This window comes from Podarcis cretensis, assembly GCF_951804945.1.
Source record: "Podarcis cretensis genome assembly, chromosome: 15".
Classification (NCBI taxonomy): domain Eukaryota; kingdom Metazoa; phylum Chordata; class Lepidosauria; order Squamata; family Lacertidae; genus Podarcis; species Podarcis cretensis.
In genome coordinates this window covers 35,466,906-35,486,265 of record NC_137185.1, presented here as the reverse complement: position 1 = coordinate 35,486,265, position 19,360 = coordinate 35,466,906, and the positions used below count along the sequence as shown (strand labels likewise).

The window sequence follows — 19,360 nt, the reverse complement described above, 5'->3', positions numbered from 1 at the left end:
CACAGGACGCTCCCGGGTTCGGGGGGGGGGGTTTACACAAAAGCTTCCAAAACTCCTCACTTTCTCTCCAGCACAAAGACTTCTTCTGTCAAACTCATGGAAATATTTTTTATCTAACACCAAAAACAGTACTCTCCACCTTAGTCCACCGATCCTTGCTTTAGATCGTTTGTAGATAGGGGGGTGCGGACTTCCCTTTAGCACATCCCCCGGTTGTACCGAATTCAAAGATATAGATTTTAAAGTCCAAATTCCATTCTACTCACGGGTTATTTGTTTCCAGTCCAAATTTTGGGAAAAAAGTCAGCGCTGTCCGGCCATGGCACGCGGCTTCGCTCCACTGAAGTAGCGGTCTACTCTCAGCACCACGCCGCTCCCCGTACCCTCTCCGTAGCCTTTAAAAAGCCTCTTCGTGGGTCAGGGAGGGCGCTTAAAGGTGCCCACCGAGTCACCAAGTCCGCAGGCTTCTGCGCCTGCGGTTTCTGAGGGTCCCCGCGTCGCCGGCGCGGTAGGACCCGTCTTCAGCAGAGCCGATTCCCTCCGGAGCTCGGAGGGAATCCGCCATTAGCCGATCGCGCTAACCCGGAAGTCCTGCAAGTTCTTTTTTTAAAGTGATAATTAGGTAATTGCTGAGGCCTTAGCCAAGTGGCACTTGATTTCACATGCTGCTCAAATGAAGGTCTTTGCCCGTTATCGCATTTTCGGTGTGATGGAGGCCCAAGCATTGGTCCTTGCAGGCCTTGTCCTCCTGGCATCTCTTTAGATATGGATATAACTTTTTCCATTCTCAGTGTGGTTTCAGGTGACTTAGATTAGTTGCAGGTACTGGTCTGCACTGACATATAAGGAACATAATTTTTCTGATCATTTATTCTTGTGAACTCTCATAATTCTGGAATAGCACTATTGTGAGGCAAGTTTACTGCCTACCTTTAAAGTGTTGCGTTTCATTCCACTTTTCAGATATGGATATACAACAGTGTGGACAGTGATTTTTTCCCTAAATGAGATGAAAGGATTTCAACAAAAAACTGCGGGTTAGTTTGGGGAGGGGATTTCATATAATTATATTTAGCTTGCAGCAGTGCATTGGCAAGCTATCCTCCAGTGTTCAGTGATGTCATCTATTTACTATTGGTAGCTGTTCAGGCATTCTTGTAATGTGCTGGTAGTGTTGTGTTTTGCCGCCGAGTGTGTGTCTGCCCACGCGTTTAATTTGCAAATGATACCTCTAGGATGATAGGCAAGTACACAGGAGTTGGCTTCAAATTTTGATTTTTCACTTTTCTGATTGCTTGCCGGGATTGGAAATAAGAAATGTAGTTTAAAAAACAAACAAACCACCTTTGTGAACATATGGTGTTACCATAATATCCATGTATTTCTGTGACTCCCAAAAATGTATTTGGATACCTTATGAACTGCATCCCATGATATAAAGTAGTGGCAAAATGTCGACACGGCTGAAAACATCCTAAGACCATTGCTTGTGTGGTTTAAATCAAGTGACTAATGCTTGTTAGTTCCTTCAGGGAGCTGTTGCTAATGTCAGTAAGAATTCCAGGACCTCTAGAGAAGCAGCATCTTTTAATGCCTTAAACTCACTCAGCCTACTGCTTTTATCTTACCCTGACTCAGCTGTCATTTGATCCAGCCCTAGGACCAGCTTAGAGGACTTACCATCTTTTGCAATGATTGGTGGTTAACTTCATCATCTTTAGGTTTGATATTGCATTATCCAAAAAGATGACTGGGAGATTTCCAGTAGGAATCTGTCTGTCTCATGTGATGGGAGAGTGGACAATCCAACTGGTGTTTGGCCCCCCCCCCCCTTGGGTTCAAGAGACTCAAGATGTTAAATTCTAGAATCCATGCTCCCAAGTAGCCTTATGGATAATCAAAATACATGCCTGATTTTAATTGGATCTGCTACTTAATAAGTGTGTTGGCATTTGGACCGCTTTGTATAGATGATGACTAGTAGGAAGCAGTGGAAAAGCTCCATCAGCAGTTGCAAATTTCTTCTCTTATTGGCTGCACAATCAGTTTAGAGTTTGGGGGCTCTAGCAACATACCTGTATATCATGGAACTGGTTGTCATAGATGCAGTGAGGCCTTCCTCCCTTCCTCCCTTCCTTCCTCCCTTCCTTCCTCCCTCCCTCCCTCCCTCCCTCCCTCCCTCCCCCAAAGTAGACTAGGTGTTGTTTTCTGACAGAATGAAACCTTGTTAGACAGGAAGGAAGCACTGCAGACTTAAGAAGAAATTGCATTTTCAGAATTGTTTAAAGGAAGTACTGTGCTTCAAGAACCAAGACCAAGGGAGAACAAGGAACTTCTCCAAACTTCTGGTCCTGTAAATAATAATTTTGTGTGTGACCCTTCTCCATTACGCTAGTTAGTGTGTCAAAGAGTGTGACCAAAATAGATTCACAGGAGCTTTTTTTAGCAACCAGTGCTGGGTGTTGGGCACAACACTTTTGTTTCTCCCCTTTCCAAGCTTTCGGGAAAAACCTGCTTGGTTAGAATGTATGTGAAAAACCTCTCTCCATCTTTTTAATATATATATATGTGTGTGTGTTTTATTCAGTTTTAGGTCAACAGAACTACAACTGACAAAGAGCATCACAGCATATTGGTCATCACAACCTCCTACAAGATTAAAAGTTATAAATGTCCCAATGGCTCAGTTCAATAAACCATTCCACAGGTTCATATAGACTCAGCCCACCTGATGCTACAATGGCAGCAGCATCTCACTTTGGGGGGAGGAACCCCAATATCAACTATAGTGTTAAGCATGTAAATGCTGCCTGATAACAGCTGAGTAAAAAATTGATTTAGGAAAAATTTAATTTGAAAACTTTCCAAATGTTCATGCATAATATGCCACGTTTATTGTCCTCTTTAGGAAATTATCTAAAGAATACATTCTGTGCACTATATATATATTTGCTTTGAGAGGAGTGATTTGACAAGATTATTATGGGCAACATCTTTTGAATAAAAACCTTATGCAAGTTCATAGTATTTATAGAAGTGCATGATTTGATAGAAGAGCTGTGAGGAAGTAAAGGTTGCTATCCAGATTACTTTTTCAGAATTCAAACCCATGTTATCAGAAGAATATGCTCTAGGCTCAGTCATTTCCCTCTCCCCTTGCGTGTTCCCAATTGACCTACTCCCCTTCTCTTTAGCATGAACTAGTCCTAATTTGCAGATGATCTATAGCTTTCCAGTTTATATATAATGGCAAACTGTAGTATGCACTTCAGAAGAAAACAAAATCCCAAAGATTGCAGCAGGGCAGGGTAATCTCATGATTAAGTCAGAATTAAATTACTCATTGCTAGGTGTAAACTGATTTTAGGATGCAGAGGCTGTTGGGACAAAGGAACAATGGCTGTTCCCACATATTTTGAAAAATACAAAACCTAGCAGTTACTTTGATCTGTCTCTAGTACAATTGAGAACACACAGATCTCTGGTGAGGCAGATTGCTGACGTAAAGAGAAGGCTGATAGCCTTCATATTAGCAGACCCGGAGATTAATTTTCAGTGGTGTTCTAAATGCCAAATTGGATAATGCTATATAGTGGCTGGAGGGCATGCAAATTCTGAAAGTTAGGTTTTATCTTCAGGTGATCGAAAATAACTTCTCAGTTTTAAGATCCCACTTCTAGATGACTGAAAGATGAAGTTGCTTAATTGAATTGGAACACACAAGGGGGGAGGGGGGAGCATGCAAACATAAGGCATGTTCACATAGTGCCAAACCACGGTTTGTACCGAGCCATCTTGTGCTACAGATGGGATGGTACGTTATTTGGTTGGAATGGTGACAGCACAACCCTAACTTTTTCACAATGCCACATTGCCAACTTTTGTTTTCAACCATCCTCCTAACATTATTAGTGGTTCAGCTATTGAACATTTTCAAGTGCTCTGTTTTATGTGCGTTTTGGAAGCGTTGTAAAATTTCAAGAGAAAGTAAAATCGCCTAGGGCTCCTTCAAATTACATTTAGACTCTAGGTGCGGAATTGACCTGTAAACGTGCAGGCAGGAAGGGTATAAATTCATGGGGATGCAAAGATCAAACGTGTCGTGGCAGTAACCCTTGCTTGAGTTGGACATGGTTTCTTTTATTGCATGGATTCTGGGCTTTGGAAAATAATTGCCTATGTCATTGATTTCAGTGGAAGGGGGTCCTCAACTCCTTTTAAAGCATTCTGAGCCAGTGTCATCACTGTATTGTGTACTATTCTGAGCCAGTGTGAATTCCAAAAATGAGTTCGACTTTGTGTAATGAAGTACAGTGGTACCTCGGGTTAAGTACTTAGTTCGTTCCGGAGGTCCGTTCTTAACCTGAAACTGTTCTTAACCTGAAGCACCACTTTAGCTAGGTGGGCCTCCTGCTGCTGCCGCGCCGCTGGAGCCTGATTTCTGTTCTTATCCTGAAGCAAAGTTCTTAACCTGAGGCACTGTTACCAATCTGTTTCATTGGGTTTCAAGTGTTATGAGAGAGAAAAAGAGAGGTATAAAAGCTTCTTCCAACCCACTTTCTCCATACTATGTATAATTTCATAAACCTCGATCGTGTCCCCCGAAGGCGCTCCAAACTGTTGCTCATTTTGGTCTTCCTTTCCCGGCACTTCCAGTGGTGGCTTTCTTGTGGCCCTCCAGATTCTGCTGGGCTACAGCTTTTGTTGTCTTTAACCATTGGCCATGCTGCGTGGTCCAGCAACAGCTGGAGGGCTACAGCTAAACCACCCCATCTCTACAATTCTTTCAATCTGAAAGAGTATCAATCTGAACAAATAATATTACAAATGCGGCTGCATCATGCATATACGGAAAGACATTGCAATCCTCACCATTCTATGGAGTTCCTGAAGGTCTTTAAGGAGAGGTGTATGTTGCAGGTTAGAACCACAGCAATCTCAAAAACGATAGCAATTTTGGGAAGTATTTTATCCTATGTTTTGGGGTTCCTCTGAGAAAAGCAACAATTTCCCCTTGGAACGCCCTCCTTTTTGCAGCTTCAGTTCCCAAGGCAAAGAGTCCTCCCACAAACTTCCTCAGATGGACCTTTTCACTCCCATCACCTTATGCAAACTTTTCTTAGAAATACCATGCTGGTGTGATTGCTTTACCACAGATGAAGCTCTCTTAGTCTGGGCTGTTGTGGTGCATCCTGTCTCTCCACACCCCGCCGACAAACAAGTTGTTTAAGTGAATATGTGACTCGCCTCTTCGTTTCACCTTCTCCTTGCAGCATATGGAATTTGTGACCTTTTTTGCTTCTCTCCCCGGCAAAGAGCAGCTTTCTCTTCCTGCCAGACTGTCTCTCCGAAGCTACTTTTTCTTTGTTGTCATGGAACAGATTCTTGCATCTCTAAGTGCACCCAGGCCATGCAGCCCCGTCAAGCTGGGGTGGCAGCTAAAAGTGTAACCCGTTTCAGCCTTGTTCCCGCCCACTCCTGTGCACTCCGGAATAAACTTGCAGGGCTTTGGTGCAATAGCTTTTTCTTGCTTTTTTTGCAAAGTGTGAAGTGCCTCTCTTGGTTGGTGCAAAGCATTGCACCACCAAGAGTTAGCCGAGATTATATTAATTTCCCAATCAATGTACTTAAGGGACTGCTCTGCTAGATCCTGCCCCAAAGGTTGCCTAATCTAGCCAGATTCCTTCTCCTCACCGCACAATAGTAGGATGCACATCAGGAAAGCATCTGATACCCAGCATCAATAATTCCCCTGAATGTGGAGGTTCTATTAGCTGCCATATCTGTCAGTTGTCCTTTATGGAAAGACCATGGATCCCACAAGCTATGTGTTATGAGACAAATTGCTTTCACCTTCTGCAAATTAGCTTTACTGGGTGCTCCCTAGTAGTATGAGACAAGGAGAAGTTACTTTCCACACAGCTCATATAGTGTGTGTGTGTGTATGTGTGCGCACACGTGTGTGTGTGTGTGTGTGTGTGTGTGTGTGTGTGTGTGTGTCACTCACAGGATCATCACCTTGTTGTGGTGAGTGGGCTTGCATGTTCCTATGACCCTTGTGAGCGAAGCCATCAGGAGTCTCGTACTACCAGCAGGGTCACCCAAGGCGGTAAGGTCAAAGGGGAGGAGCTAGGCAAAGAATGATCCAAGAAGTCCTCAGTGGCAGAACAGGTGGAAGATAACAAGCGGTATGTTACAATGCTTTGAAGAAAGATGAAGGCTTCAGATAAGAATCTACCGGTTGCCGTGATACTCATCCCATTGGAATAGAGCCTTACTGTGAAGACTGTGCGTTGGTCAGTGTGCACTGATCTACATGCATAAAACAAATTCATGCACAGGCGTCTTCCAAAAACCCATCCCAAACCCAAAAACGTGTTCATGGAAGACAATCTTACTTGGCTACGAGTGATAGAAGAAGAAGAAGAGGAGGAGAGAGAGAGAGAGAGAGAGAGAGAGAAGAAACATCTTATGCCAACCTTGATCTTATCCCCACCCCCCAGACTAAATTAAATAGCACCAAAGGCTTTAACTTTTCTTCATAGAGAAGGGGATGCATCCCAATAGATTTTGGTTTAGTTGCTTTTTCCTGTACCTTTTTCCAGCTCTGTGATATTGGCCCAGATAGGAGGAGGATTATGTTACTGACTGAAGCCAAAAGCCAATTGGCTGTATCCACGCGTAGTTCAATAATAGCTGAAAAGCTTGGCCTCTTGCCACCATAACTTATGGCTATATATTATCTCTGCAAATTAATCAGGCCCTTGAAATTTTAGGCTATACAAAACTGGGCATGATGTCACTCGTAGCCAATCAAAGTGCTTGGATTGTGTCTCTGGAAGGGAGGATTAGCGATACCAATTCGGATGGGGTGCTTCCTGTCATGTTGCGTATGGTGGGTACATTGAGATAGTCCTGTGAGAGATCTTACATGCTTTGTGCTTTGTTTAGTGCTGAAATTGAAGCCGACTTGCTGGCACACTGGCGTCACTCTAGAGATGTCTGCTCTTGCCAACCTGCCTTGCTGTTGCCCCATTGGCTATATGGATCAGATGAGGCAATAACACAGCTGAAACTCAGGTGTTGAAACCATCCCAAAGCTGTGCTTGCAGAGTAATTTGGTGAAATAAAATGAGTAATACACCCCCCCCCCTTTAAGGGCATAGGAGGATAGCACTGCCCGCTTGGTGTGCTGAAATGTCCTTTTGAGCATGTTTTCCTGCAAGCATGATATGCATTATATTATGATTCTATTACAATCCAGCTAAGATTCCTGCATTGCAGAGGGTGTTGCTTGGAGAATGCTTTTCAGCCCCATGGAACCTCCAGTGTGGGGTTCCACAGGGCTCAATTCTATCCCCCATGTTGTTTAACATCTACATGAAACTGCTGGGTGGAGTTATCTGGAGTGCGTTGTCAGCAGTACAGTGGTGCCCCGCAAGACGAACGCCTCGCAAGACGGAAAACCCGCTAGACGAAAGGGTTTTCCGTTTTGGAGGCGCTTCGCAAAACGAATTTCCCTATGGGCTTGCTTCGCGAGACGAAAATGTCTTGCGAGTTCCTGCGGGTTCCCCCCCCTTTTCCTAAGCCGCTTATCAGCTGATCCGCTGATAAGCTGCTTATCAACTGATCCGCTGATAAGCCGCTTATCAACTGATCCTCTAAAAGCCGCTAAACCGCTAATAGCGCTAATCCGCTAAGCTGTCAATGGGCTTGCTTCGCAAGACGAAAAAACCTCTAGACGAAGAGCCTCACGGAACGGATTAATTTCGTCTTGCGAGGCACCACTGTATGCTGATGACACTTAGCTCTATTTCTCCTTTACATCTGCAGGTGAGGGAGTGGAAATGCTGGACCAGTGTCTTGTCTCGATAATGGACTGGATGAGAGCCAACAACTGAATCTCAATCCTGATAAGACGGAGGCACTGTTAGTGGGTGGTTCCCCAGACCAGATGGCTGGGAGGTCGCCTGCTCTTGATGGGGTTATGCTACCCCTGAAGGAGCAGGTTCGTAGTTTGGGGGTCCTCCTGGATCCTTTGCTGTCACTTGAGGCCAGGTGGCCTCAGTGGCCCAGAGTACCTTCCATCAGCTTCGGTTGGTGGCCCAGCTACGCCCCTATCTGGACAGGGATAGACTAACTATTGTTGTCTATGCTCTGGTAACCTCAAGGTTAGATTACTGCAATGCGTTAAACGTAGGGCTGCCTCTGAAGATGGTTCAGAAACTTCAGCTGGTGCAGAATTCAGCAACCAGGTTGCTCACCGGAGCAAGACGGTTTGAGCATATGACGCCAATTCTGGTGCAACTGCACTGGCTACCAATTAGTTTCCGGGTCCAATTCAAAGTGCTGGTTTTGACCTATAAAGCCTTAAATGCCTCAGGACCACAATACCTCAAGAGCTGCCTCTTCCCTTATGAACCTATCCGGACCCTGAGATCATCTTCTGAGGCCCTCCTTCATGTGCCGCCTCCTTGAGAGGTCCAGAGGGGGGCAACACGAGAAAGGGCCTTCTCTCCAGTGGCTCCCCATCTGTGGAATGCTCTCCCCAGGGAAGTTCACCTGGCGCCTTCGTTGTACACCTTTAGGAACCAGGCAAAAATGTTCCTTTTTAACCAGGCCTTTTACCTGACCTGATCGATATCCTATACCCTTTTTAAGATGCTGGCTTTTTTTGGGGGGGGGGGTGTTACTGGATTGTTGTTATATTTTGATTTTATGTATGTGATCCTTTATGTGAACTGCCCTGAGACCTTTGGGTATAGGGCGGTATAGAAATAAAATAAAATAAAATACCCTCAGGGTGCCTTCCAACTCTGCAATTCTACGATTCATTCATTCCCTTGGAAATTCTGGATGTTCAGTACTAGCACAGTAACACACATGATGTCTATTGAAGTAAGGAATACAGTGATCCATTGTAAAGTGCGATAGAGGCACCGTGTAATTCTGATACCTATTCTCATGCCCACTCAGCCTTGTATTTAACAACTTGCCTAGTAGCCAGAAGTGACCAGGAATTCCATACAGGCAAGAGGGTGGGTGGTAGAGGAGGGATTGATCTGCCAGCCCACTTGGTTGCCATGCTAACCGTAAAAGATGGTATTCCTGTTCCTCTGTGACGAGTGCAGAAGCACAGCAGACTGGCAGAGGGAGAAATGGCTTGCCAGTCCGCTTGATAGAAGGCATTTTAAAATTAGCTAGCGTTTCCATGCTGGCTGCTCCTTTTTTGCTGTGAACCTTACAGCCTAGTGCAATTTTTTGCAGGCTAGTAACTTTAGCGAGCTTATATAAAGCGATGCATAACAAGTGATGTAGGGTATGGTAATGAACTCTGTCCAAAGGCTCCAGTCTTGCGTTCTCTTAATCTGTGCGTAAAACTCACTGAATATGACCGATCATACTTCAAAGTATACATCCTTAGGATTTCACGGCACACGTCTACAACAGTTAAAACTGGAGTATGCAGAATAATTTTGAGCACTTCCTCTGGCTTTCACAACGGAGCTCTTCAGTGAACACGGAGTAGTCTAATAAGTGCTAATAAAGCAGTGTAAATTTTTAACTATTATTACTCACCTTTATCCATATAAAACAGACGGTTTCTCAGCTGAGGCCCTTTGGGAAGAAATGAAATAATCTTGGTGTCACATTTGTTTGAAATGGTCGTGATAGTTTAAGCAGGGAGGAGGTCAGTGTGCAAAGTTTTTGGGAAATTGGTTTCCAAATGTGTGATAAATGTATCCTATTCTGGCAAAGGATGAATGATGATAATATAAGTTATTTCTTCTAGATCCTTGTTAGAATGGCAGGTACAGCTGAATTCTGTTCTGGCATAGGGATTACTGTTCCTTCATTTGGAGTTTTCCTCATAACTCTGGTTATTCTTTTGGTCTGTTCCTTTAAGATCTCTAAGTAACACAGCCATGACTCCCAGGACAGATAGCTCAGCTGGTAGAGCATGAGACTCAGAGGATGAGATTTCAGGGTTGGGGGGTTCGAGTCCCACATTGGGTAAAAGATTCTTGTATTGCATAGGATTGGACTGGATGACCCCTGTGCTCCCTTCGAAATCTACAATTCTATGATTCTGTGACATATTTCTCTAGACCAGGTCTGGCTGCTGCTGATTGTCTAGCTCTGAACTACAGCTGCTTCTGTTTTGTTCCCAGATTAACCTGAGCAAAGTAGGTGAATACTGGTGGAGTGCCATCTTGGAAGGAGAAGAGCAGATTGACATTGGTAAAATCAATAAAGAACGTTCAATGGCTACGGTGGATGAAGAAGAGCATGCTGTGCTGGACAGGCTATCCTTTGACTACCACCAAAAGCTGCAGGGAAAGCCACAGAGCCATGAGATGGTATGTTTCTTAATGAGGAAATTGTTTGATTTGCTGACCATGCAGTTCTTTGCTTCTCTTAATGTGCTGCATGCAGTAGGTAGACTGTTTGGATCATTGCGGTACTTTGGTTCTGCCATAGCTCAGGCTTCAAATCACAATGGGTAACTTTGAATAGTCCTTCAAGGAGAGGACAGTTCCCCCAGTTCCATTGTAGGCTATCTAAGGTAACATGGGGCTTCTCCCACAGCTTGAGGGGAAGAAAGAATAAAAAACACAATGCCAAATTCCACTTGTGTGAGATGGTTCCTGGAAATTTCTGTGACCCAGTTCCAGAAAATCTTCCTTTATGGCAGATATAATACAGGAGCAAATATCCTAAGTAGGACTTGTATGTAGTAAGCAAAATCAATTTTGTAAATACCCACTTGCCTGATTTCTGCTTCTTTTTACTAGGGGAGTTCCACTTAAGAACATCATCTAGGTGGCTGTTTTAACAGGGAGACGTTCCGAGTTTTAACAAAATTATCTTTTCTAGACTCATTTGCAAACCTGATTTTAATGCCACTGTTTTCAGTGCTCAAAACGGCATATAGGTGTACAACATTTAATGTATAACCTTTCTCTGAGAGACTTGCCAGATGCAACTGTGTCTCTGGTGTGTTACGGCATTAGCCAAATGATTATTGCTGTAATCTTTCGAGTGCAGGGCTAATGGCAGTAAAACTCCACTTTCCGCTCTTTGGTTGTGAGCAATATGGAAAGCATCCAGATCGGCGCAAAACTAGCTCTGTGTTTTTGCTCCTTGATTTGTCATCTGTATGATAATACCAGAGTGTACCAAATGTCACTCCTAAATGCTGTGCTCTGAACAGGTCATTCGATCTCAGCATGACTAGGAATGTGGTAGGCAGCCTGAGAAGATATGGGTAAAAATTGTAGGGAACAACCTTACCGTGGGTGTCTGCTGAGGACCTGGATGATGCCTTTCTAGAGCAGATTACCAAACATTCAACAAGAAGAGTTATAGTAGTTCATAGGAGACTTCAACTACCCCAATAGCTGTTGGAACTCAGACTTTTCCAAGAATGTAAGCTCCAACAAATTCCTCAGTTGTCTCACTGACAATTTCATTTCCCAGAAGGTAAAAGAAGCAACAAGGGGGTCATCTCCCTTGTACCTGGTCCTTACCAACAGGGAAGAACTGATTGACAAATTGAAAGTACAAGGAACATTGGGAGGAAACGATCATGCCCTCAGGTTTCATTATACACAGGCAAAGGAAAGCTAAGTGTCTCATCAGAAATAGTCAAGGAGAAGGGAGTCCACAAGATGGATGGGAATTTCTTGAAGGTAAAATTTTGAAGGCACAAAGACGGATAATTCCAACAAGAAAAGAAAGTGGAAGACTGCATAAATAGCTTACAGATGAGCTGAGGTGTAAGAAGAGCATATATAAGAAATAGAAGGACAAATCATGAAGGAAGTGTATATATGAGTTGCCAGTGTATATATGAGTTGCCAGGGAGAAGGTCATGCAGGCCAAAGCTCAGAATGAAATTGCAAAAGAAATTAAAAATAACATAAAAGGTTTATTTGACTATGTCCAAAGCAAGAGCAAGCAAGTAGTGGATCCCTTGTGTGGAGAAGATGGAGAAATGCTACTGGGTGGCAGAGAAGGCAAAACTGCTCAACACCTACTTTGTCCTTGCCCTAAAGGAAACAGTGCTTAACCTGGTGATAACAGAATAAAGGATGCAGGGAGGGAGCTGAAACCCAACATAGGAAAAGAGGTAGTAAGGGAACTGCACTCAGGGGTACTAAAGGAGATTGCGGATGTAATCTCAGAGCTCCTGTCTATAATCTTTGAGAATTCCTGAAGAACAGGTGATGTAGATCCCTGTGAAGTGGAGGCAGGCAAATAGTTGTCCCCATCTACAAAAAGGGGGAAAGAGAAGATCTTACTGACCAGTGAACTTGACATCGATACCAGGAACGCTGGTAAAATGTGGACTGGATGAGGTAACTCTTAAGTGGATTTGTAGCTGGTTGACTGACCAAATCCAAAAAGTGCTCTCTAATGGTTCCTCATTATCTTGGAAAAAAGTGACAAGTGGGGTGCTGTAAGGTTCTGTCCTGGGCCCATTGTTGTTCAACGTCTTTATAAACAATTTGGATGAAGGTATTGAGGGAATACTCATCAAATTTGTAGATGATACCAAACTTGGAAGGTTAATCAATGCTGCTGAAGACAGAATCAGGATTCAAAATGACCTTAACAAATGGGAGAACTGTGCCAAAGCTAACAAATAATTTTCAGTAGGGACAAATGTAAGGTTGTACATTTAGGCAGGAAGAACCAACTGCACAAATATAAGATGGGGGACACCTGGATTGCAAGCAGTGCATGTGAAAAGGATCTAGGGGTCTTAGTAGACCACAAGCTTAACATGAGTCAACAATGTGATGTAACAGCAAAAAAACCCAAATGTGATTCTAGGCTGTAACATCAAGGGGAATGTCCTGATAGTTTGGTGTCCAAATCAAGGGAAGTAATAGTACCACTCTGTTCTGCCTTGGTCAGACCACACCTGGAGTACTGTGTCCAGTTCTGGGCACCACAATTTAAGAAGGATATTGACAAGCTAGAATGTGTGCAGAGGAGGGAAACCAAGATGATCAAGGGTCTGGAAACCAAGCCTTATGAGGAACAGTTGAAGGAACTGGGTATGTTAAGCCTGGAAAAAAGGAGACTCAGAGGACATAGGATAGCCATCTTCAAATATGTCACACAGAAGATGGATCAAGCTTGTTTTCTCCTACGCTGAAGGACCCGAACCAATGAATTCAAGTTACAAGAAAAGAGATTCCGACTAAACACCAGGAAGAACTTTCTAACAGTAAGAGCTGTTCAACAGTGGAACAGTCTCCCATGAGATGTAGTGGACTCTCCTTCCCAGGAGGTTTTTACGCAGAATTGTGTCTGGACCTCTATTTGATACAGGTTTGTAAAGGATGGAAAATCTTTGGCATTTCAAATGATGTCGTCACGTATGATGTTCTGTGGTTGAGATTCCTGCATTGCAAGGGGTTGGACTAGATGACCCTCGGAGTCCCTTTCAACTCCACAGTTCTATAATTCTGTGTTTCTGTTATTTATTTTGCTTTATATTTGTACATGCAAAAAGATACACTGTTGTATTTATAAGATTATTTATAACCTTCTTTTCAGTTTGGGGAATTCAAAAAATTGGACTCGGAGATATTATAATATCAGATCATGTGCATTAAAACACATGATATCAAATAATGTGCATTAAAAATACAGACTAAATCAGCTGTGTTATTTTAACAGCAAAGAGAATAATTCCAGCCAAACTTGACTCTCATCACACTTGGAATGTAAAAGCCTGCTGAAAAAGAAAATTTTAATAGCCACTCCAAATGAACTAGGCTATTGAGTCTTGTGAATATCCAACGAATATTAATTCCATAAATGCAGAATGACAATGGGGAATACTATATTCATTGTCAATATTGATCTATCATCCAAGGAGGCACCATTTACAGCAATCATCCATTATGCTAAACTCAGTGATTAGGGACGTCTTTGCAAGAATAGGGTCTTCTCAATACACGTATGTATGTTGTTGCATAATGAGCTATTTGTTGTTGTTGATTATTATATTTTTATTATTCTTCACTACTTAAGAAGCATCTCCATGTGATTTCACAATCTAGAGTGAGCACCCAAAGCCTCATCCATGTTTGTGTGCTTAAATTGGCATACTATTTTCTGTGCCCTCTGTTTCATGAGGCTCAAGGCAGCTTGCAGCAAATATAAAATACAAAATGTCATAACATCTTCACCAGCATCAAACAATTTGAAAATAAAAATTCAATAAAAATTTCCACTAAAACCTTCAGCATATTTCTGTCTTGAGGATTTACTGAGAAGAAACAGTTCCACAAATCACAAAATCTGTCTTAAGTTGGAAAACAATGTCTGGCTTTTAAAACTGTCACTCCTTCCCCTAAGACTCCCAGTCTGAGTTTTAAGTTCTGTAAGGATGTTGGGATGTGATGGGAAATCATGCCTGGAATCTGCTTCTAATTTGTCCACGTTCATTTCTGGAATCATAAAATTTTCAACTGAAAACAGAAAAGGAAGCCCCCAGCAGAGAACTTGCACACAAAAAGTTATTGAAATGTGCTTTTGCCTTTCTTATTTGGAGGTAGGCAGAAAATAGATTGAGACCCACTGCAGTCTGGATCAGCAAGAGTTTCTGACTCTGAATGGCAAATAAAATTGCATTTTTTAAAAGCCTCAGTGTTCATTGCCTGTAAAATGAGTATTAATTGGTTGCCTTTGAAACGGGCTTTGTTACAGCTCTGTTGGCCAATTTAAGATTTCTGCATTAACATTTCTGATCTGTTGTAACTCTGGTGTAGATTTGTACTCTCATATATGCAGGTTATTTCATTGTATGGCTCATGGGGTGTAGTATGTTGCTGTTTCCAAAGCAAGTTACTGTTCCGAATGTGGTACTTCTCTCTGCCCCTATTTTTGCACCTCTCTCTGGTTGGTGAACCTCAGAATTCTATGGGGGGGGGATATTGTAAGCCTGTACTCTGCCCACCTTGGTGTAGCATGAGTCATTCTTCAGTAAGTCTGTGTTGCTTATAAGGAATCTAATAATAAGAATCATAATCATAATAATAGTAATAATAAAATTTTATTTTTATCCCACCCTCCCCAGCCAAAGCCGGGCTCAGAGCGGCTAACATCATATAAATCAGACAGTTTGCATAGTACAATATACACTATGCAAATAAAATAACATTCAACATTCATTAAAGTAATATAGAATATTAAATATGGCAAATCAAAACGGAGGATTTTGCAACACTGCACAAGATAGCTTATTGACTGGCATTGGGTTTCCAGAGGTTCAGGCAGATGTCTCTCCCATCCCTACCTGGAGGTGCTGGGGACTGAACATGGCACCTTCTGCATGCAAAGCAAATGCTCTTCCACCAATATTTTCAAAAAGGCTTATACAGTGGTGCCTCGCAAGACGAAATTAATCCGTTCCGTGAGTCTCTTCGTATAGCGGTTTTTTCGTCTTGTGAAGCAAGCCCATTAACAGCTTAGCGGATTAGCGCTATTAGCGGTTTAGCGGCTTTTAGCGGCTTATCAGCTTAGCGGATCAGCTGATAAGCAGCTTAGCTGCTTAGAAAAAGGGGGGGAGGGAAAAAACCCCGCAGGAACTCGCAAGACATTTTCGTCTTGCGAAGCAAGCCCATAGGGAAATTCGTTTTGCGAAGCGCCTCCAAAACGGAAAACCCTTTCGTCTAGCGGGTTTTCCGTCTTGCGAGGCGTTCATCTTGCGGGGCACCACTGTAATATTTCTGAAGCATTTTTAGGACTTAATATTTTGCTGTTCCATGGCTTGATAGACGTTATCGACAGGTTATCAACAGGTTTTGCAGTTGAGCTAATTATATAAATAAATGGATTAACTGTCATTGTGAAACTATGAAATTAGATAGATTTATAACATACTGTATTGGCCTGAATATAAGCCGCACCCGAATATAAGCTGCACCTTTAAAATCCATGGGGAGGGGGCAGCTTGCATACTGTAAGGTCGCTAATATAAGCTGCACTTTAACTTTTCATGGTTGGAATTTGGGGGGAAAGTGAGGCTTATATTAATAATAATGATAATAATAATAATAATAATAATAATAATAATAATAATAATAATTATTTATACCCCGCCCTCCCCAGCCAAGGCCAGGCTCAGAGCGGCTTACAAGCAATAATAAAAACAAGAAGAATGATTACAACTTAAAAACAAAAATAAAATACAACATTAAAATATTGAAACATTAAAATATTAAAATGTAGACTTATCGCAGGAGGTGAAGGAAAAGAAAAAAGAAAGAGAGGAAGAGAGGGAATCAAATTGGCTCCAAGCCAAAGGCCAGGCGGAACAACTCTGTCTTGCAGGCCCTGTGGAAAGAAATCAGATCCTGCAGGGCCCTGGTCTCATGAGGCAGAGCGTTCCACCAGGCCGGAGACAGAGTTGAAAAGGCCCTGGCTCTGGTTGAAGCTAATCTAACTTCCTTAGGGCCCGGGACCACTAGGGTGTTACTATTTATGGACCTTGAGGCTCTCCGTGGGGCATACCGGGAGAGACGGTCCCGTAGGTACGAGGGTCCTAGGCCGTGAAGGGCTTTAAAGGTCAAAAGCAGCACCTTAAATCTGACCCTGTACTCCACCGGGAGCCAGTGCAGCTGTAAAAGCACTGGGTGAATATGTTCCCATGGCAGAGACCCCGTGAGGAGCCTCGCTGCAGCATTCTGCACCCGCTGGAGTTTCTGGGACAGCTTCAAGGGCAGTCCTGCGTATAGCGAATTACAGTAGTCAAGCCTGGAGATGACCATCGCATGGATCACTGTGGCCAGGTCAGGGCGGGAAAGGTAAGGGACCAACTGCTTGATGCGGCGAAGGTAGAAAAATGTTGCCTTGGCTGTTGCTGTAACTTGCACCTCCATGGAAAGGGAGGCGTCAAGGATTACACCCAAACTCTTAACGGAAGGCAATGGCACTAATTGGGCCCCCGCAAGAGAAGGGAGTTGGTCCCTCATCCCCATGCCATCCCGACCTAGCCATAGGACCTCTGTCTTTGAAGGATTTAGTTTCAATCGGCTCCCACGAAACCATCCAGCCACAGCTTCCAAGCATCTGGTCAGTGTGTTCGGGGCCGAGTTGGTGTGGCCATCCATCAGCAGATAGAGCTGGGTGTCATCAGCATATTGGTGACAGCCCAGCCCAAAGCTCCAGCTAATCTGGGCAAGGGGGCGCATAAAGATGTTAAAAAGCATCGGGGAGAGAATTGCGCCCTGTGGCACTCCACACACCAAGGAGTGGCATGACGACATTTCCCTCCCTAGTGCCACCCTCTGTCCCCGACCAAAGATAAAAGAGCACAACTAGTTACGGGCTATGCCCTGTACCCCCACGTCTGCGAGGCGGTGGTCCAGAAGATCATGATCAACCATGTCAAAGGCTGCTGACAAATCTAAAAGGATCAGCAGTCCTGACCCGCCTCGATCCAGGCCAATACAGTAAATGCCAAGGCTTTTATCAGTGTAGATATCTCTTTGGCATTTTCCCTGGATTTTCCTAGGATTCTAGCACAGTTGTGTGATGGCAATCAAAGATTACTTAATGGTGGAACACCAGAGTTAGCCTGCAGGTACAGAACTGAGAAGAAAATAAATTAAAACAGAAATAAAATATTTAAGGGATTTTAAGTAAGCAGGAGCCCAGTTTCCCCAAGCTTATATCCCTGTTCCTGTTTGGAATCTTGACTATGCTGCTACATGGGCCTCTGACCCATCTGCAGAGCAAGGAACCATCTCTCCTGCCTTTGCTAACAAATGGTGCTCCAATGAAATTTAAGGAAGAGCAGCTGGCAGCTATACCGTGCCATTCTTGGTTTCACTGAATAATTTGATAATACCTGGCTGCGGTCAGTGGATTGTATACAACTGATCCATTGACCGGCAAGTCAGGATTAATCAAGTTGGTGGGTTTCTGTGTATTGCATGACCGTGACATGACTCTGTCTTAATTTCAGAAAGTCCACGAGATGCTCAAGAAGGGCTGGGATGCCGAAGGCTCCCCGTTCCGAGGCCAGAAGTTTGATCCCTCCATGTTCAACATCTCTCCAGGGGCAGTGCACTTTTGATGATGGCACTGAGGATGGGAGAACTGCCTACCTGCCGGGGAGAGTAGGATGAAACTGATGCCACTGCCACACTCCTCCCCTCCTGCCAGCGATGTCAATCAGCCCCTTTGTCCCTGCCTTGTTACCTGGGCTTGTTTGCAAAATGACAAAGGACTTCAAAATAGCCAGAATGTGGGTTTGCTATTGGGGAGGGGGGAGAGGGAAGTGCAATCTTGAGCGAATCCTTCCCTCCAGTACCAGGTTGGTGCATTTAATATGTATGTGGGGGAAGCCTAGCAAAAAGCAGCCTTACGTACTGTGTCACCACGGCAACCAGCAGCTGCTGGTAGCATTTCGTCTTCTCTCTTGTTAATGGATTGCTTTGGGGAGGGGGGTTGATTGAAGGCAGTATTCCCCCCCCCACCTCTTTTTCAGAAATACATGCAGTTTGGCCAAATGATGGCGAGATTCTCTCCTGTTTCTTTGAAGCTGTCTTCTGTTCCCAGTTCCATCTTTCAGGAAACCCAATCTCCTAATGGCACCAGGCAGCACAGCCTCCTTTAAACACCAGCAATCTGCAATCAGTGTCATTTTAGCAGCATCTTAATTGCTAGGTTTGGTCCTTGAGGCCCTGGCAGTGGGAGGTAAATGTTGCAGGCTCAGACTAATAGCTGAAAAGGAGCCAGAACAGAAGGTGACACTTGATAGCTGTATCTTTACTGTAGATCTCTGGTGGTCTGTGACGCTTTGGCATTGAATTTGAAAAATAAGGGGGGGGGGACACAGACTTCTCCTGATTGCAGTGCTCAGAGAGCGGCAGTTCTCTGTGAGTCTCAGTCTGTTCTTAGTTTTATCCAAAAGTGCTTCTTATTAAGCTTCAGAGTGTAGACATTAGTTTATCTCCCTCCCTCCTCTCTTAGGGCCCAACTAGCTGATACAGCAAGTGTGGGGTTGTATTTAATTATCTGACTTTTTTCAAAACAACAACAACAACAACAGATCTGTTTATGGAAAATCGGGACCACAGGGTGGGGTTTAACCTCCCCCTGTATACTGCAGTCCCGTCCCCCCCGCTATTTTCATCAGAAAATATATATGCTACGGTTGCCAATGTAGCTTTCCTTTTAGGTGGGGGCAGCAGGGTTGGGGTGGGTTTGATGGGACGGTAGCATTGGAAGAAAGGGTTAAATTTACCTGACAGCTCATGACTGCAGATAGCGATGACTTGGCCCACCTCAGCAGGTTATCTTGAATCTATGAGCACATTTAGTACAATAG

General features: G+C 43.7%; 1 protein-coding gene across 1 annotated transcript in view; it reads left to right on the top strand.

Annotated features, from left to right (window-relative positions):
- NUDCD3 (NudC domain containing 3) overlaps positions 1-18,542 on the top strand; it is a 68,129-nt gene extending 49,587 nt beyond the window's left edge. Inside the window, exons 5-6 of the mRNA XM_079955205.1 lie at positions 10,173-10,361; positions 17,993-18,542. Coding sequence (XP_079811331.1) covers positions 10,173-10,361; positions 17,993-18,103 — 300 coding nt within the window. The 3' untranslated portion in view covers positions 18,104-18,542. The remainder of the gene's footprint in view (positions 1-10,172; positions 10,362-17,992) is intronic.
- The last annotated feature ends 818 nt before the right edge of the window (positions 18,543-19,360 follow it).